Raw genomic sequence first — 23,907 nt, 5'->3', positions numbered from 1 at the left:
TCTCAGGGTACTTCAGCTTCTTCCTATAGTCTAAAAACATTTTTTAAATTTTTTATTTAAATACTTTAGTTTGCTCTTAGTGCATGGTTGTGTGCCTCTTGCCCAATGGCTACTGGAGATAGGCACCAGCTCCCCACCCTGTGACCCTGCAAGTATACACGTTCAGATAAAGAATGGATGGACATCTATTACTCACGTCAGTTATTATTTGAAAAATTAGAAATCTACATTAATTCTCACTGTTGGTTTGACAAGTGCCCTTTTCTGCCAGTGTCTGTTTTTAAACCCAGTTTAGCAAACCTGAAACAGCTGTTTTAAGCTGTAGGGACACTCTTGTTTGATTTTTTTCCCCCCTTGATCACTGATCTTAGTTTTCTCAGACTTTGCTGTGAGAAAAGATCGCTATATAGATCATAAGTGTAGTGAGAAGAAAGATAATGCAGAGAGAAGATTTTTTTTTTTTTTCATTTGGTGCACTGATGAGTCACTGCAGACATCACACCGGCTAAACTGCACACAACCAAATCTGCTACAGTGAGATAAGGGGGAGTGTTGGGGGGCGGGGGGGAGGTGAGTTTTATACTGAGCTGACAAGACAGTTTTATAACCAGAAACAGAATGGCAAAAAGTCACATGGGAGAAGGTGTGAGTTAGGTCAGACTGATTTCCAAGATTTCCTGAATGTGAATTTAGGATCGATACACACCCACAGGGTTTAGCTTTTGTTTGTACTTTTGTAAGAGATTTTGACTATTTAAATAATCATGATGGAATTTACATTGATTTTTCTCTATCATGGTTAGACAAAATATGGAGAAGGGAGTTGATGATGACGGAAGCAACGGTGAAAGTTGAATGAGAACATGACAGAATATAGCAATAATTAGATATTAGCCAATCTATAAATATGATTGTACATGTCAGTATGCTTCTACGAAGGAAAGTCTAAAAATCTAATTATAGTTTTTCAGTAAAAAGCTGTCAATCCTACAAAACATGTTAGGTAGAGATACACTTTATATTTTAGTACTGAAAATGTGTTTGACCTTCACCGTTATGAGCTTATTTTTGTTTGTGGTAAATGACAATGTTTACGATATTTTTAGATGTGTTTAATGAAGGACATTATTTTTATTGCAGATATTAAAATTCCAGAGATTTACCATCAGTTGTATATTTTATTATATTTCTCAGGTCTAATTGGTTTATATCAGTTGATACTGAATAAGCAGCACAGTTGAAATTCATTTCAAAATATAAATATGGGCAGAAATTATAACAAGAGGCATAATAATAATGATTTTACTGATGGCTAAATTATTCATGTTGTGATAAAAGAGGCAGAAAACAAATACATGCCACACTTTTCAGATTTATTTGTCAAAAGACTTCATGACCAAGTGTACTTTTCCTTCAATTTAAAAATCAGAGGCTACTATGTGTTTATGGATCATAAGGATGGCTAGCTCTCGGTCACAAGTTATGCATATTTTAGATGTGCTTCAATGTATTATTAATCAAATTACCACTGTGTATGCGCTAACACCTATTCAACTCATTTTTATAGCAGAACAAAGAGTTTCTTAATGTATAGAGGAGGTTCTTAATGCACTTTCCTTAATGTACACTTTAAAAGAACAATAAAAAGTTCAAGGTAAGTCGCTTAAACATCACAAAAAAGTTACAAATGCTTTATCTTTCCAACAGCAGAGATGAAACAAGGAAACGTAGCAGAATGTGATTTTATTCCTTCCAGGACATAAAGGTAAACAACAGCATTGGTGTATGTGTTGATTCTAAAACCGGAGGTTGCTGGTTTAAGAAGATTAACTTTTGCTTTGTTGATATTTACTGCCAGTACATGGAGAGCTGTGTTTCAGCAAATGCTTTTAAACATTTTACAGCAATTATGGCTGGAAGGCTACTTTTTGATAAACCACAGAATTGAAAAAGCCTAAGAGAACTCTACTTAGGAGACTCTAATGGCTCTTATCAGTGCCAGTGTGAAAAGGAAATCATTGTTGTGCAAGTTAAAATTGCTTTGTTCAGTTTAGTTTAAAGGGTCACTGTAAGTCCGTAAATATCTGGTGCTTAAAGGATGAGCTACGGTAAAGTGAGGCCCATTCTCTCCCTTTTTTTGTGTTACACAGATCCCAAACAATAAGTAGACTGAGCTTCTATAACCAGTTTTTCAGGCATATACCAAGTGATTTTGTTTGAATCACAGGAGTGCACCCTAGAATGCAGTTCAGTAGGCAGCTTGAGGTTAAGTACCTTGCCTTGAATATCAACATGTGGCAGGGTAAAATGCTGGACTCTAAACGTTCCAGCTGGATAATGACTACTTAACTGCCTCTCCCTTTTTGGTTCCACGTTGTTCGTAGATTGTTGTGTTTATATGTTGCGATTGTCTTTCTGTCGTTTGTGTTTCATGTTCTTCTTTAATTCGTCTTTCTTGCTGCACTGGTCGAAGCCTTTTTGTGTTGCATTCTTTTCAAAATGCACATAATGTTAATTATGTCTCTCTAGGTTGTGAGTATGCTTACAAACGGCTATTTGTTGTGAATGTCTCTGTGGCAGACTGGAGACTTATCCATGGAAGAATGGTTTTTGCGCATTGTCCTTTATAGATAGGCACCAGTTATGTGATCTTGCTAGCGTTATACCGGTATGGGAATGGGAGGGTGAACAATTTGTCTTAATCCAAAAATTGTTTTAGTGATTCAGATCATAGATTATTTTTTTTCTGCCCCCTTCTTGGTAACTTTTACCCACCTCTACTGCATAGACATTAGTAACTTTGGCCCATTTCTCCGATGGAATAGCTAATCCTGTTAATGGATTAACCCCATAAACAGGGTTGCCAACCTTACATTAAAATACAATATTGTTCGGTTTTTGACACTTACTTTTGACCCTAACTCAATCAGGTCGTATATTTTTCAACATTTTATCAAATCACTGCAAACCTATTTATAGATGAAGATGATACATTATATGTGCAGATCAAAGCTCTCTCCTCAACCCAAAGAGGAAATCCATCAATTATTGGTCATTGTTGTGTCACAGAGTTATGTCTCTCAGCATTGGGAGGATATGCCTCATAACTTCAGTAGGTTTTGTAAAAACCACAAGCATGGTACAGTAGAATTTTACCAAGCAGTTAAAATTCATATTGTCTGTAGTGGGAGGAATGTGTAGAAGGCACACAGCAGGGAATTTTTATTCACTTATGGAGGATTTAGTGACGTCAAATCAAATGCAAAAAAAAAGAAAAAAGAAAAAAAAAGAAACTGAAAAAAATAAAAAAATCCTCACAAAAGCAACAAGAAGAGGAGGCAGAGAGCTGAATAGAAGCTTATTGCCTACTTTAGATCTGATACAACATGTCTAATCAACACTGAAGAAATGTTAACTGTTTAGACAAATGGAGCTCAATTCATTTTATTTTAATCTGAGTTTTCATTTAAAACAATTTGAAACAATATATCGAGAACATAACAAAAATCAGGCAACAGAATGCAAACCAAACACGTCTTGTCTCTTATTAAACTATAACAATGCACTTGAGTTACTATGTCTATAACTCTTGCAGTCATCACAGGAAAATGTGTAAAATATCTATTGCTATATTTAAACTTACCAAACATCAAAGTAAAACAGCTGAATAACTCATTGACAAAAACCTCATTTAAGTGAGCACCAAAAACAGCCAGTTTTAACAAATCTAAATGTTTTTGTGAACAAGTCTTTATCCTTTATCACATCTTTAAGATCCAGAATTAGAAAGTCCAAATTAAAAAAAACAAAAAACGAGATGGACTCTGGTTGCTATTTTTTTGAGCAGAACTGAAACAAGACAAAAAGAAAACATCAGTATTTTAAGCAGCCTAAAGCAATAACTTGTAATCACAGTTTGACACCAACGATTTCCAGAATGCTAATCTGTCTAAAATATATAAAATATAACAGGGCTTTACTCCTGAGATAACTATCGGTGTTTGTCAACTCAATCCAATCCAATTGTGGTAAATACGACAAATAAGCTTGATGGGTATATATGTGAACCAAGAATGACTCAGCAAAAAAAGATAAATAAAAAATAAAAAAAATGGTTGTTTTTCACCAAGCAGGTTTTCATCAAGCTCATGTCACTACATATCTTAAGTACTTAATGAAGATTTAGTAAGTACATGTCAGTCCAGAATTCCTAATCATGATCAGGTAAAATTATGGGCATCAGTGGCAGAAAGTGGTCGCATAGCAACAAAATATTTTTAAATCACAAAATATGACTTTTGTTGATTAACTAAATTCTGCTGCTGTTTCTGTACTCGTGTGGCTCAAAATGTTTCTATGAACATCTTTGTCATAATGTTGAGTACCTCTCATAAAGTGTTGAATGTTTTTTTTTTTTTATAGAATGCAATGGTTACCATTTTATTTTTTTCCCTGGTGTTAAGGGTGTCTCACACTGTTTAAAAAAAACTTAATCAGCCTTTGTTGGTGCCGAATAAGCACGCTAAACATGGCTTATTTTCCGTACTAGGCTGTTGAAGGTGCAAAGTGGTATGAAAATAAAGTGTTATGGGTGGATCTCCGAATGTTTTTCTCCTATTCTTCCTTTCTTTGGAGAGTAAGCAAGCTCACTTATCCATTTGGTATTCTGCTCAACCATCGAGTGTGTGCGTAAGTGCCGTTTCCACAGAGAGGGACGTAAGCGCGTGTTAGTGACTCATCGCTGTATCAACACAACAACTGTGGGGGAGTTGGCCTCACCGTGATGTCAGTGTTGCTATGGAAACTGGGGGTCGGCGGGGAGGGGTTTAGATAGAGATGACGAAAAATAGAGGGACAGGTGACGGAGAGATGAAGACGAATGAAGTAAAAGGGGAGGAATCCTTGATTTTTTTTCTTTTTTTTTGGTCTATTTTTGTACACAAACATTTAACCCCGGTGACACTTAGCACATGTTTTGACATCTATCTATGTTTATGTGTGTACTTAAAGATCCAACAGGCATAGACATGTTTTTGGGTCAAAAAATAAAACATGAAATTTAGACAAAAAGGACATAAAGTAAATATTTTTTTTTCTGCATGACTGCAGGTTGTACTCACCGTCAGAGCAGAACTGATCCCTTGTGCACAGTTTTCTCTCAAACAGGCAACCTGAGACAGAACGACACAGAGAAAGCTGACAGATTACCATCGTTGCAGATATTTCCATGCCAGCAGCTGATTTAAAGCACACTTAGAGGGTCAGTCCAGTCCAGTCCCAGATTCACTTACTAAAATTGGCCTCGAATACAACGAATAATAGGTTTATTTTGAACCATGTAGGAGAAATAGTTTTGCAAAAACTGTAATTCACATTTCAGAATAATTCAAATCAGAATTTTAGCTTGAGCATAACTAATAAATTTAGCTGTAAGAGTAGTTTTTAAAATTGGTTCAAAGAAACACTTTTTCTTTTCTGCACATTACAAATCATTATTTTTATCTATCGAACTACTTTTTCTTCTATCATTCATGGAGTGATGCAACCACCTAAAGACATCTGCAATGCTTGCATAGCTTAATCAGTCAACCCTTTACCTTTTTCCACTTCAAAGCATTGGATCTGAAAATAACATTGGTACAACAATGTCCTTTTCTAAACACGGGGAGCAGCTTGTGGTAATACCTCTGTCTTTATTTTTTAGTTGTTAAAATTTCCTATTTTAGTTTGGCGAGTAAGACCTTGATGTATTAGTAGTGTGGGAAGGAACAGGTGGTCAGAGAAAGATATGGATGCATGAATAGGACTGTGTGGCTTTCTGTCTTTTCTCTGTCTCACAGCACACCTTGGACCTCTTTAAATTTGGAAATCCATGCTTGAAGGGACCAGTTTAGCTAAATTAAACATTATCAGTAATCTGAACTTACAAACAAAATTAAATATAGCACATCAAATTTAGTGTTGAGAATGATTTTATCTGACTAAATAAAATAAAAAGTGCAACAGTTACGCGTATCCAAAGAACAAAACACACACATAAAATGTTTTGCGGTTTCATAATCTCTCCTGAAACTTGACTAAAAAAACATTTATTTTAGTTTCAGGAAAGAAACATTTCCTGTGTCAATCTTGCATGCAAAGGTGCAACAGAGTTGTGCCATTGCAGACTATCCTGTCAGCAATGATTAACCTTTATTAGAGTGGTTGGAAAAAGAAGAAAGAGTCTAACGTTGCTATTTTCATTGAACAATTGGGTTAAATTTCTGTGCCAGTCATCAAACTTCGACTGATGTGAGGGACAAAGCATCTGCTGAACCAAAAGGGAAAGAAAAAACAAATCAGATTTCAAGTTAAAAAAAAAATCCCAGTATTAAACATTTTCATAAGCAAAAGATCAGCCCATATGGCAACCTGTTTGAGTAAATATTCGACATCCTTGACGTAAGCCATCACTTTCCTGCTCCTTTCTGGTTTGCCACTTCACTCCACAGTTTGCTCATGCTTAGTCCATGTTTCGATGTACTTCTTCAAAATAACACTCCTCTTGCTTCATTAGACCAGAAGGAGCAACAATCTTACTAGTATGCCACTAGTCACCCTGTAGTCCATACCAGTAGTCCACTGTTGGTGACTGCCATATTAGTAGCTGCTATTAAGAACCCTAAAAATGCCAGCTAGTGTTGTTAAAAGGCTAGTAAGGCAACAAAATGTCAACTAGTAAATTAATATGTATTGTGTGTCCTGCCAGTGATGATTTTTGACATGATTACTTTGATTTTCTTCACTGAGCAGCTTCTCAACAAGGTCTTGTCATGAGAAAAAAAAAAAAAAAAAAGCTATGTCAGTTGAACACTGAATAGCTTTCTATGTCTTAGTTTTTCTCTCTAGTCAATAGAAATGAGTGAACCTTGTGGTGTGCACCATGTCATTTCTGCCTGCCTCCCTGTCTGTCTTTCCATTAACACAAGAAACACCACAGGGTTGTACTAGATGACCAGTTTAGTAGAATGCAGACTGCAACAATAATAATAGTTCAGAATGGGGTTTAATGTTAATTAGTTTTCTTCTAAGCTATAATTGCAGATATAAACGGAGTCTTATTATTAGACAGTGAATCTAAAAGTTCACTGATCAAGACTTTTGTGCCACTGAAGTGGCACTTTGGCTGAATAGTTGAACGTTTGTATCTATATGTTTTACTGGAGAAGGAAAACGCTTGAACTAGTCCAACAAACGTCCAACTAGATTTGTATTGTTTCAAATTACTCATCGAAATTGCAATCAAAAATCGATTAAGAACATTAAAAAATTATATAATGATCACCTTACCCTACATACCAAAATGTAAAGTAAAGTAGTCTTTATTGTCATTGTGCATTTCTGTACAGTGTACACAAGCACAATGACATTGGGGCACATTTTTTTCTTCAGTACAGTTATATCATATAACAAATCAACAAATCACATCAGTAATAAATAATTTGGGCTATTCAACATGTCAGGGTTTTTATTACAGAATTTTGGAGCAATAAAAATATGATTGTCAAAAACAGTCACAACAGTTTAATGTGACGATCATTGAGTAACACAGCAAAATCTTACTAGTTAGGACTTACATGTCACTATTGTCACAGTTTTGGTCCTTTGATTCTTCTTGATAGACAATAGTGTCACTAATCAAGCAATTTTGTTTTACATAAACAGTTTAGGATAACAACAAATAATCAATCATTCAATTAATCAATTTTACTTGCACAGCACATTTCAGTAGCAAGGGAGTTCAAAGTGCTTTACATCATAAAAAGACAAAAATAAAGTCAAAGAAACACTGCACAGTCATCAAATGAGAAACCACATTTTGTAAATTGCCATAATAAAAATCATTAATACACAATAAAATATATTGGTCAATGTTCCAATTAGGTTCAAAAGGAACTCCAAACAGGTGGGTTTTCCATCTAACTACTTATCAAAGACACATAGCTTTACACAACCATACAGCTGGCAAAGATTCCATCTTTTCACCATAATATCTATCAATTAATATCCATCCATCCATAGGCATTAAGCACTTATTGTGTACACCCTGGACAGGTCACCAGTCCATTGCAGGAAAACACAGAGAAACACAGAACAAACAACCATGCACACTTACACTTCACGACACTTTGAGAGACCACTTAATTTAAGAGTCATGTTTTTGGACAGAGGGAGGAATCTGGAGTACCCAGAGAAAAACCACACATGTACAAGGAGAAAATGCAAACTCCATACAGAAAGACCCAGGCATTAAACCCAGGACATAGCAAATGTGTCACTGTGCATCTCCAATTATTATTCTTTCTTACAAAACAGATATCGTGTAACAAATCCTTGCAAAGTAGACCAAACATTGCAATCATCCAAAAGCAGTGTTTCTCATAGCAACAGGACATCTGGCCCTAAGGGGGAAAAAAAAACTGACTGCCAAGATGTAAACGCAGACATGAGCATCATGCCGTCGCACATATGGATAGACGGCTTTTCAGACAAACAGTTGGATAAATCTGAAGTGTGAAAAAAACAACAACAGTGGAGGCAAAGAGATGTCAGTGATTGAAAAAAACAGTACTGATTTTCCTCCATGGCACTGACACAACCTCCTTGATGAGGACAGCTGCTTATCAGGCTGTCTCTTAATTTTATGTATTATTTTATACGAGCTGATTTATTTGTGTTCTAAGGAATTGCTCTAATCAATTTTCAATAACAGTTTAATTGCTATTTAATACATTTTGGCAATAAAAACCATTCAAACGAACTCATAAAATAGGTTGAATAAACATTAATCAGTCTGAGTGAATATAAATTAAACATAGAAAAGGGAGGGCAAGCCAATGGTGATGCTCTTTTTATTTTCAGGTTGTTGAGCGTATGAGCAAATGGCTAAATTTCTTCAGTGGAATGCTAAATTCAAATCACGTAAAGACGACAATAACAACAACAAAAATCAAAAATAAAAATACTAACGGGCATGAAACTCACTTGTTGCACAATTGTCTCATTAAAAAGGTCAAATCAATGCAGCTACCAACAAAACAAGTCAAAATCAGTTCTAAATAATCACAGCAAGACTGTTATCGTAAATGATATTAATCTGCCACAAAACACTGCAGCTGTTATTGTATTTCCATGGACGGGAATAGAACACAGCAAACGTATTAGAAATTATAATTGTACTTCTACATCTCTAAACGTCCTTTACTGAGTAAAGAGCATGTTTAATGTGATTTCTATTTTATTCCCTGAACACAGAAGACATAGATGAAGTTTTGGTTTTGAAACATAACAAATAAGTGTTGATTTTTTATTTTATTTTATTTTATGTATGCAATGTAATTTTAGTGTTTTCATTCTAATGTTCCATTTAGAGCATATGGCTCTGTGTCACTCTGTCTTTATGGCAAAAACATAACTGTAAGCACAATAAAAAGCAGAGCCAAAGTGGTGAGATGTCATGAGCGATATGCTCTAACCTGTTCTTTCATGATGCTGGAAGATAAAACAGCCTATGAAACAGACTAAGTGTTTCTCTTCCCCATCCTCCCTTATCTCCCATCTCTTCTCCTCCCCTGTTTAATCTGATTACAGCCCCCTGTATTTACCCACAGATGCAATCACTGAGTTAATTTGATAAAGACATGAACAGTCCCCTCTTGAAATGCACAAACGCACTTGATGCACCATGCAAAGTAAGGAGTAGAATATGTAGCTGTTCACTCTCTTAACTAAATTGTAATATGCAGCATCATCATCTTACCGTATTTCTCAGAGACAGCTGGTTGGTAGAGCACCGCCAGAAGGAGCAGAGCTCGCCATGGTTTCAGATGTTGCATGATCCCCTGAAGCTTTAGTGCGACGGATGGATGGAGAGAGACAGACTCTGAGAGTTTTCCACCTGTTTTAAATCCCCATTATGTTTAACTGAGCCGTCAAGATCGTGTACAGGGACGAACAAGGGAGAGACGGGGGGGAAATGAGAAGGGAATAAAAATGATGAATGGATCGGGAAGAAGAAACCCTCCCGATGAAAAGGCGGGGCGAGGGGATAGAGGAGGAGGGCACAGACCGTGGACACGCAGCGTAGTACCGACTCACGACGGCACCGCTGCGGAAACAGCCAGCAGTCTGTGGAAACCGAGAGCTCTCAGCAACAGAAGAAAGCAACCTGCAGCTGCGTCATCAAGGTGGAAAAAGAAACAGCACAGAGAGAAGGGGGGGAGTCAATGAAACCGCTCGCTTATGCATTCCATATTCCTCCCATTCAGAAATGACATAAGTGCAGTTTCCACTGCACCGGGTACACGCACAGAAAAACAAACAAACAAAAAAACTTGGAGGGTTTATTTATGTATTTTATTGTTTATTTATTGGTTTTGGTTTTTGCATGATTCATGCTCTTCATTATTTTTACATATTCAACATAAGTAGTGAATCGTACACTTGTAATAGGAAAATTTAACTGTATATATTAGATGAAACCTCTTAGAATCTAACAATATACGTTTGTATCAAAACCGAAGGGGGGAGAGGGCTGCACACTACTTAACATCATATATCCCATATAGCAGGCATATAAGGCATTAAAATCAATTAAACTGCCATTTTCGGCTTAAAACAATCCACATACAATGTGGAAAAGATTACCTATTAGGTAATAACATGCCTAAATGTAAAGCTTTAAAGTTAAAGGAACCGGTGCTTTGAAGTTCATGTTGCTGTGTTCTCACGCCCTCTAGTGTTTGTGGAAACGGAGTATTTGCTCTCCCAAATTTTGTTTATTAAATCTTTATTTAACCAGATAAATAACCTTTGTGATTAAGTCCTTTTCACATGGATGACCTGGGCAACAAAGCACACGAGTCAAGTAACGATTAAGATTTTAAACACAAACACTGTGAAAAGTATTTCTGCTGTTGGGATCTTAAAATGTAAGTTTTGATAGCCACTGTGGGTCATAAAACATCAATTAATTAAACGTATATATTTCCATAAAATTATTTGATATGAATTATCATCATGCACTTGTTTAAATGCCTCCATAATACATTTTTATATCTCTGAGTAAAAATCAAAACCATTTAGCAAACACTGCCCTACACGGAACATTATAAATAAGTAGGTAAATCATTTATCACACAACATATAAATTCCTAGGAATATCTTCTGCTCTGCATCAAAGCAGTTTAATCAACTAACAAACTGTAGAAATCCACAACACAAGCATATATATTGCGAAATTTTACTGACTTTGTTCAAGGTTTAAAACAATAATTTGTATCATAAATGCGTACGTTATTAGATTTTAGACATCATTATCTTTTATCCCGTAGAAATAAAAAAAAATATCAGAAAATATTTCAAGCTTTCCTACTCTTAATATGACATATCTCATATTGACCTGCTCAAATAAATTTTGCTCTGAAAAATTTCTTTAGATGAAATTATTCTGTTTTTGACTTGAGTGTGCAGCTGGACTCATGTTGGCGATAAAAATAAAGTCCTTCTTGATTTTCAACTTATTAGCACACGCATGAAGATTTAGGTTCAGGAAAGAGGTAGGCCAATGCTAAAACCTTGAGTATTGGCCTTTAACCGTTTCATTCATCTTGACAAAAAGTGTAGTTACAGTTATGACCGCTTGTGGTGCACTGTCAGCCAGTTGTCTGAAAAAAAACAAACAAAAAAAAACTCCTTCACTTTTCCCTTGGTTACAAGGAAGATAAATTCAAATGCTTGGAAGTGTTTCCAGTTACTAAATACACAGGTGGGTATTTGTGTAGCTCTCCTACTATGTAAGGCATGTCTGTTAAACATCTGACTGCAGACTCCTTTCTCAGGTAGAAAGTTCTACAAATTAAAAAGCTTACATCCATTAGACATTTTTGTGTATATGAGAGCAGAATAAAATTGGTCATTATATTGTACCATATTTACTAAAATTAAATATTGGAAATTTAGCGGGTTTTTTTTCTTCTATTTATAGGCTTATGTCTCTATGTCAAAATATCAATTATAGTAATCATTCTAACATTGAGAAAGAAGAACTAGATTATAAAGCACATTTTGTGTAAAAGCTCATAAACTGTGATACTTTCAGCTATTAATTTAGTGGTCTCTGTTATTTGCTGCCAATAAGTTGCACTGCCAGTTAACACAGCAAAGTGCAGTTTGACTGCAGGGATTTCAGTATTTTCACCAACAAGCAATAAATTAGGCTAAGGAAATTTGGATATTTCTCTAAATGTGATTTTTGCAGGGGTTGTTTTTTTTAGCATCCAGTAAGTGTAATGGAAGAACCGACAGATTTACCAATATGTTTGTACTTTTAATGTCAGACCTTGCTTGTATTATTTAATTTTTTTTCAAATTTTTAGTCAGATATATTTGCTCAATAAATTATTAAAATGGGACTAGCTGCCACTGAAATTGAACCTCTGCAACATAACGAAGTCTAATGATTTTACTTCAGGAACTCTGTAACCACGTTGATATCAAATCTCTCCCAAAATAGACCTGCACAAAACATGGAACAACTGGTTCCCTCTTAAAGATGTTATATTTTTAGAAGGTTGTTAGGGTCTTTTATGTTTCACACTTGCATGCAATCAAAAAGATGCAAAACCTGTGACAGAGTCAGGCAAATACAGCACTTCTTTGTCTTCCTTTTTCTCCTTGTTTCATCATAAAGTCAATTTTGGGCCGCAGCTCAACTGTTTGGCATGTTGTGTATGCCTGTTGGGTTTGTTGCTGGGCAACAGGTATTCTGCCTGTGTAAATGTTTAAACCACCTGCCCTTTCCTCACCATTCAGTATTATTTACATTGTATTTGTGCACAGATTTTTCAACATTCTTTACCTTTTCAATTTAGAAACTCATAGCTTGGGACATCCATTTTCGATTGTTGTTGTCTATCATCTATTTATGTTTTAATTGGAAAAATAAAAATAAAAAAGTCCCCACAATCCTTATTGTTCAAAAACATCTTGATACTCCATGCAATTTGTCAAGTTCAGTGTCAAGGAAAATTATTAGTAGATCAAATTACCATCATCTCCCTCGCATCCTTTGGCTTCTAACTCTGTTGCCTTTCTGCCAAGCTAACAATTGGACAAAATACTTCTAAAAGGCAGCACATTAACTTTACTCTCCCAATGTGTCCCAGACTGACTTGGGGTGTGATGTCAGGACATCAAGCCTCGACTGGTAAAGAACTCTATGTCTGGGTTTGTAACATTAACTCCATCACAGAATGGGTCTAACCTAACATCCAACAATTTGAATATAAAATTTTTCTCACCTTGTGGCAAATTGCCATGCGATATAGGTCATTTACTTTGTTGAGAATTGCTGCTATTATTTTGATGCCTCATCTTTTATTCAGATTCAGGCCATGACATTGTTTTTAAAATTAGTACCTGACTGTCATGTGCTGTTAGTTTTCCGAGACTTGTTTCCTGTCTGGATAACTGTTTCCATAGTCGTTTTTTTTTTATTTTTTTATTTTATTAGGGTGCTAATTTAAGATAGTCTTTTCTGGGATACAGTTCAGGGTTGTTTGGCTCTGAGTCTGTGGCTGTTAGGCAACCACTTGCTGGCTCACTCTCTGTCCTAGGCTCATGATGTAGTATTCAACTGGAAACCACTTGGATGCCTCTTCATCTCATATCAGCAGTTTATTCCACATTCCAGCCCATATTAGATTTGCACTCATCTCTGTTGGTAAAAGTCCCCACCTCTTAAGTCCTGCTCACTGCAGCATTTGTCACTGTTCTGACGACATTTACTTCAACTTTCTCACCAATATTTGTTGGACCCCCAGATGTTTTAAAGACTTAAATAAGTTACATATTATTACTCCAGTTATAATGTTTTAATGGTAGCCAAATAGCCATTTTCTTCCATCCATTTCTGACTGATACCCATTGTACAGATTGGAACAGAGAAAACTGTAGCTACAACAATAACCTGTTGGCTTTTGACTCTCATCAGCTTCCAACTCATTAAATTAGTTGCACACTACGGGCTGCATCTGTTTCTGAACGCATAGCCACTGTTTAATATGCTGAAGATTTTTTTTTTTTTTTAAATACATGGTAATTAATTTTAATTGCTAATAGGGTTGGCCTCTGCATGGAGTATACTAATGAAACAATCTGCTAGTTTTTCAGCCTCCAGCAGGAATAAGTTGGGAAGGAGATCACTACCAGATCCAGTAATGAGCAGTCAATAACCTAAAACAGATGAATATAGAAAAAACAATTTGTCCTTAAGTTTTACATGTTAATTGAAATAATTTAGCTATGTATTAAAAAAATGAAGATGTATAGAGTTCTACCCCCCATTTGCACTAGAGGAAATGAATCAATTTTATTGGTAACCATATAACATTTTATGACTCATCCATAAAAACATCACTTTCAAACAGGTTCATCTGAGTATGTTTGGGCTATACCAATAGAGCATTAGGGATATGTGAAATATTTTCCTTCTCTCGATGTTTAAGAAAGTAATTAATGTCATTTGACCCATGAGCTTCATTTTTTTTTTTGTCAGGCTTTTAATGAAAATTAAATTTGAGTCACAACAAAAATGTTTTAATGTAATAATCCTTCATAAAATATACAGACAATCAAATATTATGCAATTTTTCATTATTAACTGCTGTAAAATCAACCAGTCTGGCTTGAAAGAACTAATGTCTGTAATTTCTATGTGTTAATTTTTATTGCTAAAATGAGAATTTATGACACTAAACTGAAAGCTCATTTTCTAAAGGTTTATACTTGAAATAAAAAAGAGATATTTAGTGTTTTGAAATTAATCAGTTTGCATGAAGTTTATCGTGCAGCTTCTCTCATTGTGACTATTTTAATAGCTTAGTTTTACAGCTCCATTGTTAAAAGCTGGGTTGCCTTCGATGGTAAAGGAAGGGGCTTGGGAAGAACTATCTAGAAATCCAATTTCTTCTCTAAGACACATTAAGTATTTGTGTAATTTTACAGTTTTGAACTAAATGGTTTTTAACAACTAAGTCACTTTGGTTTTACTCTCCATAAATAACGTATTATAAATTTATGAAGTAAACATAAAGTTCTTTCAAATCTTGAAAGAACTTTATGTTCTCATCAGTTATATTTACAACAGAAAAAGAAACACAAAAAGGACACACACTTGAATTTCTTTAATCAGTGCTGTTATCCATTATCTGTACTCCTCTGGGGTGTTTTGGGACAGACGCCAAACAGGCTGAGCTCTGAGTATGAAATCTAAAAATAGGGCTGCTGCCACCCACTGAAGCTGACAGGCACACTGCTTTGTGAAACACAAATATGTGCATGACCACACACAAGGACCCCTCCAGCAAATACCTATAAATACCTATAAATACAAATGCACACTCATTGACACAGTGTCTTTTTAAAATCCAGAATGAAATCTTATAGGTTTGAAGATTAAACACAGCAGTTGTGTCACTTTATTCTGTGTCAACTAAAGCAGTGGTTTTTGCAGATCGGCTCTCAAAAGTTACTGTCGGTGTACTTTTTAGAGATGACTCATCAGGTGCATTTGGAGGGATTTCCTCCCACTGTTCCTCATTCAGAGGGTCTTGCCAACTTCTGATCGCTTCAGTTGGAGAAATGTTCCCTGATTTCAAAACTTTGGCTGAAGTGGCCCTTGTACTTCCATTCTACAATGTGGGAGCAGAGTGGGGATTCAGTCTCCAAATCAGACATTTGATTACACACAGGAGAGTGTGCAATTCAGGTGTGAAGTTTTAAAGTTAGTGGATGCTGCTTAAATTCAGGTGTGCTCAATTGTCCGGAGATTACGGTAGACTCATTTTCAACACTGTTTTATGACCACTGTTTTATGTGACTATTTCACTTCAGTGGGTACGAAGGCCTTAGTAAAGGCAAAGCTTGCAATGCCCTGGGCCAGCTTTTATTGTAAGATGACGTTTTGAAGAATTGAAATGTTGTCTCCATGTCAGTTTTACGCTGCATCTGTTTGATTGCAAATTGTGAGCACACCCCGAGTCACATAGATGCTTAACTTACATCTACTGCTGCAAAAATTCAACCAATGCATCTGACCACTCACACAGGATGTGTGAGTGGTCTAAGTGCAGTGTGTGACAAATTGGAAGTGTGGTGTGTGACCTTCCTGGCAATCCTATCAGTCAAACTCTGATGCTACTTATATAACTGAGGACAAATATACACCTCTAAAACAAGAGTTTGCTGTAACTGGATTTAATTTAAGGATATCAGATTAAAGGGGGGTGAATACAAAAGCAGTTGGCTTTATATTTTTATTGGCACACATTGTAGAAACCACGTATCACTTTCTTTCTGTTGTCCACTTCTTTGTGTCAGCTTACTTGATAAAATCCAAATAATTTGCGTTAGAGTTTGACGTCATGATAAAACAACATATGGGTTGGCCTTGGGCCTATGAATATTTTTGTAAGTATACTTTATGCTAGGCATACATTCTGAAACCAGTTCAAATGTTTATAACTCTTGCTTGAACAAGAGGTTATGAATTAATCTGAGCAGATATTTTAACAAATATGATATAATTACACTGAAATATTGAGCTCCAATAGCTTTTGGGTTACCTGTGTTGTTTCATTATCCATAAAATTGTGTTGAACATTCAACCAGACACTTTAGGTGAAGTTCTACAGACCATTACATTAACATGGAAAATGTTTTATTTGAGAAAATACCACTGATCTAATATTTTACCTCATATTTCTACTAAGATGGTTGGTTCAGCGAAGACCAGCAATTTTTAATAAAAAAAAAAAAAAATCATTCTATGATTAGATTTAGAATATGTTCCCACAATTTCTTTTTTTAAGTCTATGACTTTTACAACTTATTACTAGAACAATCACTGAATGAGTCTGACTCTTAATTGCTCATGCAGTCATGTTTCAGAAGAGACAGCTATGAATGCACAGCTGATCAACTTTACCAGCAGCTGAAACTGGACCCCTTGACAGCTGAATGTAGGGCTGGCAACAGACAAGACAAGGTGAGGGAATGGCATGTGAGGAGGGGGCATACTCCGAACCCATGATTGTTGGCAAAGAGATTAAAATATGTAACTCTACATATACTAAAAGACTGCAATAAAATGTAAAAATAAATCCATGATCGTGGGCGTTGAAAATGGCATCCAGAAGCTTGTCTATATTTTGAGTTTATGATCAACAAAAAGGCTCGTTTACAGTTTTATTGTGATCTGACACAACTGGCCATTGAAAAAAAATAAATCTCATTAAACGTGAAAGTCCAGAATTAATGTTCTCTAAACATGCTGTCTAATATATCAAAGGGATAGGATTGCTTTGCTTTGAGGGTGGTTGAGTGGTGGGCGTAGGTCAGCAGGGTATAAGGAGAAAGAGGGAGGCCATAGAGGAGGGGTTAGGGGCTAGAGTGGGTGTGGATGGTCTACAAATAGTTGCTCTGAGTGCCTGCCATTTCTTCACCAAGTTTCTCTTCCACTGGCCTGGTGGGACTGTTGGGTCTTAACGCCCGAAGCAGCTTCTCTGAACCCACAAACCAACCAAGCAATCAAGCAACCATGAGCAAGTCCTACTCCTCTTCAACCCAGAGTGCCTCCTCCTACCGCCGGACCTTTGGTTCTGGTGTTGGTTCATCACCAATGTCATCCCTCTTCTCCTCCTTAGGAGGAGGTCGAGGCTCTTCTTCCAGCCATATGTCTTCCAGAGTGTACGAGGTCAAGAGTAGCGCTGTTCCCTCCTTCTCCAGCTTCAGAGTTTCTTCTGGAGCTGGGGGAGCAGGATTTGGCTCCTCAACAGCTGTGCGAACCTATGGAGGCGAGAAGCTCGACTTTAACCTTGCAGATGCCATGAACCAAGACTTTCTCAACACAAGGACCAACGAGAAGGCCGAGCTTCAGCACCTCAACGACCGCTTCGCCAGCTACATTGAGAAGGTTCGCTTCCTGGAGCAGCAGAATGCTGCCCTGACCGTGGAGATCGAGAAGCTGAGGGTTCGCGAGGGTCCTGGCCGTGTGGCTGAGCTGTACGAGGAGGAAATGAGGGAGCTGAGGAGGCAAATCGAGGCCCTCACCAACCAACGTGCCAGGGTGGAAGTGGAGAGGGACAACCTGGCTGATGATCTGCAGAAGCTAAAGCTGAGGTAGGTTCTGATGGTGTAGGCTCCAGAAAGTTTTGTATAAGAGGCCAGAGGGTTTGCTAGTTAACAACCTGAGGTGGCGCAGAAAAATTAAAAATTAAAAATTAAAACCCATTGATCCTCCTCCGTATGTTCTGTCAAGCAATACCAAACAAGATATTGGAAAGCTATGTGGAAAAGTGGTTTGAAGACGAAAAATAGAGGAGTAGAAATACCTTCTCTCTTTTGGAGAAAAGAAAAGCCACAGGTACACCTCAAAGAATTTCAAAGTAGGCCTTCTTGTGTGAACGCTACTGTTTTCAAGCTTCCTATAATTGTGCACATGTATTTCAAAGTGACATCACTGAGGAAAACAGAGATGGAGACAGATTTACAGAGTCATAGGAATGAACCTTAGACAGACAGATAAAGTTTCAGCCACACGTATAACATTCAGACAGGAATAGAGGTGGACAGATGGAAAAAAAAATCTATTTTTCAACACTAAAAGGAAATAACATTCTAAATTTCACTTCAACAGTCCCTTGTAAACTTTGTTTTTAAGCCTATATTTGTCTGTGTATAGCTTTTAGGTCAGTTTGTGTTTCTGGGATAACTCCATCATGACACTGGATGCATCATCGCTCACATTAAAGTGTGTAATAAAAATCCACCCCAACACGCACAGCATGCAGTCAGCTTCCAATTCTTACACACACGCACACACACACAGTCTACGGCACGTACACAGTCTCCTTGCTCTTCACATTCTGTTTATCAGCCCTCGTCGAGCAGCTGCCCGAAGCTGTGAGTAAGTCCAGCAAAAGCGCTTGCTTCACCCACTGAGATCAAAATACACACCCTAACCTCCTGCTTGCTCACAGCTACAGCACATGAAAATAACAAGCAGGTATTAATATTTTCATGTCGTCCTCCAAAGATCAGTCATTACACGTTCCAAACCTTTGATGCCTGTAATTATACATAGATTAAAGAAAAAAAAAAAGTCCTTCTTTTTAAAAATGTTTGGTGAAATGCTAAATGTGGAAAGAGCAGGAGTGGTTCTTGTTATCACCCCACGGCCGCTGACAGTGGGGGAGCAGCTGCATTAAAGCTTTCGGGCTAAAAGAGCAAGCAGGCGAAGAGGTGTGGGTGTGTGGATACGAGCAGAGTTTAAATAGAATACAGTTTGTGTCTCTCAGGTTTTATTTTTAAGTACAAATGCAGCGGCACCCCAATAGAAATGAAAGGCAAGAAGAATTTGTCCTTTAACTTTCCTCCGTTATTGTTTTCTTTTCCCCTGTGGGGCAACCCTCACCTTTTAGACTGCAAGAAGAAATCCACCAGAAGGAAGAAGCTGAGAACAATCTGTCTGCCTTCAGAGCTGTATGTCTTATTTATTTATTTATTATTTGATCTTCAGTTTAACTTTTTAAATAAAACTCTGTTTCCGCCTCATCTTTTTTGTAAAGCAGATTCTTAGTCATTTGCCTTTGCCTGAATACATTCTCTTGCTGTGTGCTTGTTTCCAGGATGTTGACAGTGCCACTCTGGCCAGGCTGGACCTGGAGAGGCGCATCGAGAGCCTGCAAGAAGAGATTGCCTTCCTCAAGAAAATCCATGAAGAGGTTTGAAACTCTTCTAAATTTTTAACGTACAGAGGCATTGCTTTGGCTCTATGATCGTTTAAAGAGTCTCTCACCCACACTGATGTTAAATCACATGCACTAACACATGCATATAAATATGTGCATATGCACATATTTTGGCAATAGCCAAAAAAAAAAAAAACAAACAAAAAAAACACTTTTGCACATTGCCTTACCGAGAAGAAAGGACTGGATGATCCACAAGCTCAGCTCAGTTTCAATGCACAGCTGAGGATCCGTCTTGTCATTTTGTCTTTTTTGTCTCAACTTTGACCTCCCAGAAATGCTGAAGTGCTGACTGGTTCAAAGGAGCATGTCAGCTGTTGTGGAAATAGCTGAAGTGTGTGTGCTTGTATTGGTGGCAACAAATGGATAGCTATTTTAAACTATTTGATTAAACCAAACGACAGCTGAATGCAACTTAAGCTTGTAAAATTATATATTTTTACCAAGAAGAAAGGAATTGCATTTGCTGCTACTAAAATTTATGCTTTTAGTACCTTCTTCCAGTGCATGAAGGATTTATTAGTGTCTAGATATTTTATTTCTAATGTCAGTTCAGACAGGAAGTGCGTTATTACACAAATTTAAGAAAGTGCAATTACACTACATTGTTACACTGAACTTGTAATTTTTTTATACAATTGTTTCTGAGGCCTTTAATTCTTTAACGAGGTAGAAATATTTGTAAGATGATTACAGTTAAAAATGTAACTTGTTTATTGGATTCTTTTAACGAAACAATTTTAAAACAATTTGTTTTCTCTCTAATTGGTTTTTGTGGTTATGACCAATAAGTGTGTTTATCAGTTGAACTTTTATTATATGGGTTATTGTGTGTGTGTGGCTTTCTACCATTTTTGTGGCATGTAACTTTTGCCCTATTAGTTGGGAAAATAAAAATAAATGACTATAATCTCCTAATATATCAAATAAGATGCAGAGCTAGAAAAACATCTTGATGTGTACTTTCAAAATATTCTGACTATTATTTTGTAAGGCTTTGAAGGGTTAAGCTGCTTTCTGTTTCTCTCTTAAACATCCATAAATCTCTTTCTTTTTGTTACATCATTTTAGTAAGTTCATTTTTACTCATAATGAATCTCTTCTTTCCATGAACACCTTGCAGGAGATCCGAGAGCTGCAGAGCCAGATGCAAGACACTCAGGTCCAGATCCAGATGGACATGTCCAAGCCCGATCTGACCGCTGCTCTCAGGGACATCCGCATGCAGTATGAAGCCATCGCTGCAAAGAACATTGCAGAGGCTGAAGACTGGTACAAGTCCAAGGTAGATTAGAAGCCATTCATGAGTAAAGTTTATTTTCTTCTGTTGCTAAAATGCTTAAACACTCACCTGGTGTCTCCACGAGGTGTCCGATCTGAACCAAGCTGTGAACAAGAACAACGACGTTCTGCGCCAGGCCAAACAGGAGACCATGGAGTACAGGCACCAGATCCAGTCCTACACCTGTGAAATCGACTCTCTCAAGGGCACTGTCAGTATTTATTTAACTCACTGAATTCCTGTTATTTGTAAACTGTGCAGCTTGAATTTTTTTTATTCTGCTGTCAGTCCAGTTTAAACCTGACTTCACCTCCTTGCTATCCTTTCAGAATGAGTCTCTGCTGCGCCAGATGAGAGAAATGGAGGAGAGGATGGGCCAGGAAGCCTCTGGCTACCAGGATACCATTGCACGGCTGCAGGAAGACATTGCCAAGATGAAGGTAATAACCTTTAGCATTTCACATGAGGCATGCATTGTGACAGCAGATAATAAAAGCAACAGCTATAAGATACAAGAAGTGGGATTTTAGAAATACACAACCCATCTTTACCGGTTCATTTCAGTATTTCTAGTGACAGTGTGATTTTTGTTGGCAGGGAAACTTTAATTTTAGGAGTCAATAAGACTTTTAATTAAATATTTTTAATGTTTTGATCTAAAGGATGATATGGCTCGCCACCTGAGGGAGTACCAGGACCTCCTCAATGTGAAGATGGCTCTTGATATTGAAATTGCCACCTATCGCAAGCTGCTGGAGGGAGAGGAGAGCAGGTTGGTCGGCTATACACGCCATGTAGAAGGATGATAACAAGACCTAATTTTACTATTATTTTCTCTCTTTCTTTCCATTGCAGGATCACTACCACTATGCCTGTCCAGTCTGCTTATTCTTCCATTGGATTCAGAGGTAACAGGAATAGTAACATGTCTTTTTTTCAGCACATAAATACTTGGTAAATCCATTTTGCATTCCAAATGAGTCAATAAGCATGATGATAACGTTTAATTATAGCCTGTGACTGAATATGGTAGACGCTATTTTCAGCTTATTATGTGTCATGTACCTGCAGTAACACTTTCTGACCACTGGGTGGAGACGTTAGACGAGACAAAATACCTCACAGGGCTTTGGTTTCGTAGTTAAGCAAGCCAGACTTAGATGATTATGTAACTCTGTCTTTTCCTTTAGTCTTCAAATGTGTCTAATTTTACATGTTAAGCTATTATTGTGAACAAATATTTAAAATAGAAATGTAAAACTGGAAAACAATAAGCAGCTTCAAAACCTCTTTTCTGATTCTCTCCCTAAAGTAGAAGACTAGCTTCCTCAATCAATAGTAAACAACACCAGTGCCTTTAAACTGAATTGATCTTGTGTTACTGTAAACAAAGTTAATTTCCAAGCTAATTTGGTGAATGCATTCTTACAGAGACCAGTCCTGAATCCCAGCGCGGATCGGAGGTTCACTCCAAGAAAACTGTTCTTATCAAGACTATTGAGACCCGCGATGGAGAGGTTTGAGCTCACACACATCCACGTGTCGACAACACAAACAAACCAATCGCATGCAAACACAAGCTGCATTACTCACGTGGGTGAAAATACACATTGTAATCATTGTTTTTAAGAATTTTTAAATTTGTAAATATAACATCTTTACTGTTTTTATACTTTGTAGCAAGATTTGAAAGTAATACAAGGTGCAATATACCAGACCACCTCAATCTAGGCATCCCAGTGGGAATTATGCCATTTAAAATTTATGAAGTGAGAAAATGATTGCATTTGTGAGTGGATTTGACAGCTCTGCTTCCACTTCTATGTGTCTAAGGGTGAACCACTGAAAATGTGATATTTTTAAGGGCTACGACATCATTCATTTTTGCAAATTCCTACTGAACAAACACAATGGGATGTGCTAGCCCTTAGAAACACATGGTAAAATTTTAAGAATGTAGAGCCAATAGGTGTTAAAAGGATTCAGCAGTAATTACCATGACACAATGTTAGAAAAGACTGTAAATTGGCACACTTTTGTGGTAACAGATCATGTTTAATATATGACATTCCTAGATGAAATATTCCATGAGCCAGGGTGCTAGTGCCGAGTGTGTAAGTTTAATTTCATTGTTCCAACTAAACTTTTCGCAGCTGCTCACTTGCTTCTTTAGATTTGCTATAAGCATGACAGCGACACTGAAATGACGTGGAAAGTCTTTGTTTCTCCTCTGGAAGATGTTGTAGATTTAGGCACTTTTTTTTGAAACTCTGTGACACTCTGTTCTTCTTTGAACTGTTAGCTTCACTGGCCTGCACAGCACTTCACTCCAACCAATATCTTCACAATTTATATTAACCTACTTAGCGATTTGTCTGCGTTAATTTACTGGTTCTTTTACTTGAATTATGATTGACATTAATTGCTTTTATTTCTTCTGTCCCTTAAGGTTGTCAGCGAGTCAACACAGCATCAACAGGACATCATGTAAAGAGACAACATGAAATGAAACATAATAAAACATGAAGAAATATTTCAATTGTTTCCTACCATTACTATAAGAACAGATAAGCTGAGCCGATGTTTATAGGCAGAATTAATAATGCAAGCTTCAAGCTATGAACATAATTTCAGTCGATTGTATTCATCATAAAATAGATGCAGGCAGGTTGCCTTTAGCCTGGTTTTGAATGAATAGCATTCCAGGATTTTAAACATTTTTTCTTTTCTTTTTTTAGCATTACTTTATATTTCGGAAAAGCATTCGACTTTGCT

The 23,907-nt window shown here is 36.8% G+C and overlaps 2 protein-coding genes across 2 annotated transcripts in view; one reads left to right on the top strand and one right to left on the bottom strand.

Annotated features, from left to right (window-relative positions):
- Positions 1 to 10,193, bottom strand: part of LOC103156553 (receptor-type tyrosine-protein phosphatase-like N) — a gene marked incomplete at its 3' end in the record, with an annotated part of 17,822 nt that extends 7,629 nt beyond the window's left edge. Inside the window, exons 1-2 of the mRNA XM_007578648.2 lie at positions 9,800 to 10,193; positions 5,121 to 5,171 (exon numbers count right to left, since the gene is read on the bottom strand). Coding sequence (XP_007578710.1) covers positions 5,121 to 5,171; positions 9,800 to 9,875 — 127 coding nt within the window. The remainder of the gene's footprint in view (positions 1 to 5,120; positions 5,172 to 9,799) is intronic.
- A 7,328-nt stretch (positions 10,194 to 17,521) lies between these two features.
- Positions 17,522 to 23,665, top strand: LOC103156550 (desmin-like). The gene is made up of 10 exons (XM_007578646.2): positions 17,522 to 18,219; positions 19,521 to 19,581; positions 19,728 to 19,823; positions 20,974 to 21,135; positions 21,218 to 21,343; positions 21,462 to 21,572; positions 21,795 to 21,904; positions 21,988 to 22,040; positions 22,564 to 22,649; positions 23,582 to 23,665. Exons 1-10 carry the CDS (start codon positions 17,639 to 17,641, stop codon positions 23,621 to 23,623), a joined length of 1,428 nt encoding a protein of 475 aa, XP_007578708.1. The 5' UTR covers positions 17,522 to 17,638; the 3' UTR covers positions 23,624 to 23,665.
- Positions 23,666 to 23,907: the final 242 nt, after the last annotated feature.

The sequence above is a fragment of the Poecilia formosa genome, unplaced genomic scaffold (assembly GCF_000485575.1).
Source record: "Poecilia formosa unplaced genomic scaffold, Poecilia_formosa-5.1.2 Scaffold486, whole genome shotgun sequence".
NCBI classification, from domain to species: Eukaryota; Metazoa; Chordata; class Actinopteri; order Cyprinodontiformes; family Poeciliidae; genus Poecilia; species Poecilia formosa.
The sequence above is the reverse complement of the archived record's forward strand: the minus strand, read 5'-3'. Positions and strand labels throughout refer to the sequence as shown.

What these genes read in the sequence shown, in the direction of transcription:
- LOC103156550 (XM_007578646.2), top strand. Translation starts at nt 17,639, where the DNA reads ATGAGCAAGTCCTACTCCTCTTCAACCCAGAGTGCCTCCTCCTACCGC. An exon ending in AAGACATTGCCAAGATGAAG is followed by an intron (nt 21,573 to 21,794) that starts GTAATAACCTTT and finishes TTTGATCTAAAG; the next exon opens with GATGATATGGCTCGCCACCT. An exon ending in CTGGAGGGAGAGGAGAGCAG is followed by an intron (nt 21,905 to 21,987) that starts GTTGGTCGGCTA and finishes TTTCCATTGCAG; the next exon opens with GATCACTACCACTATGCCTG.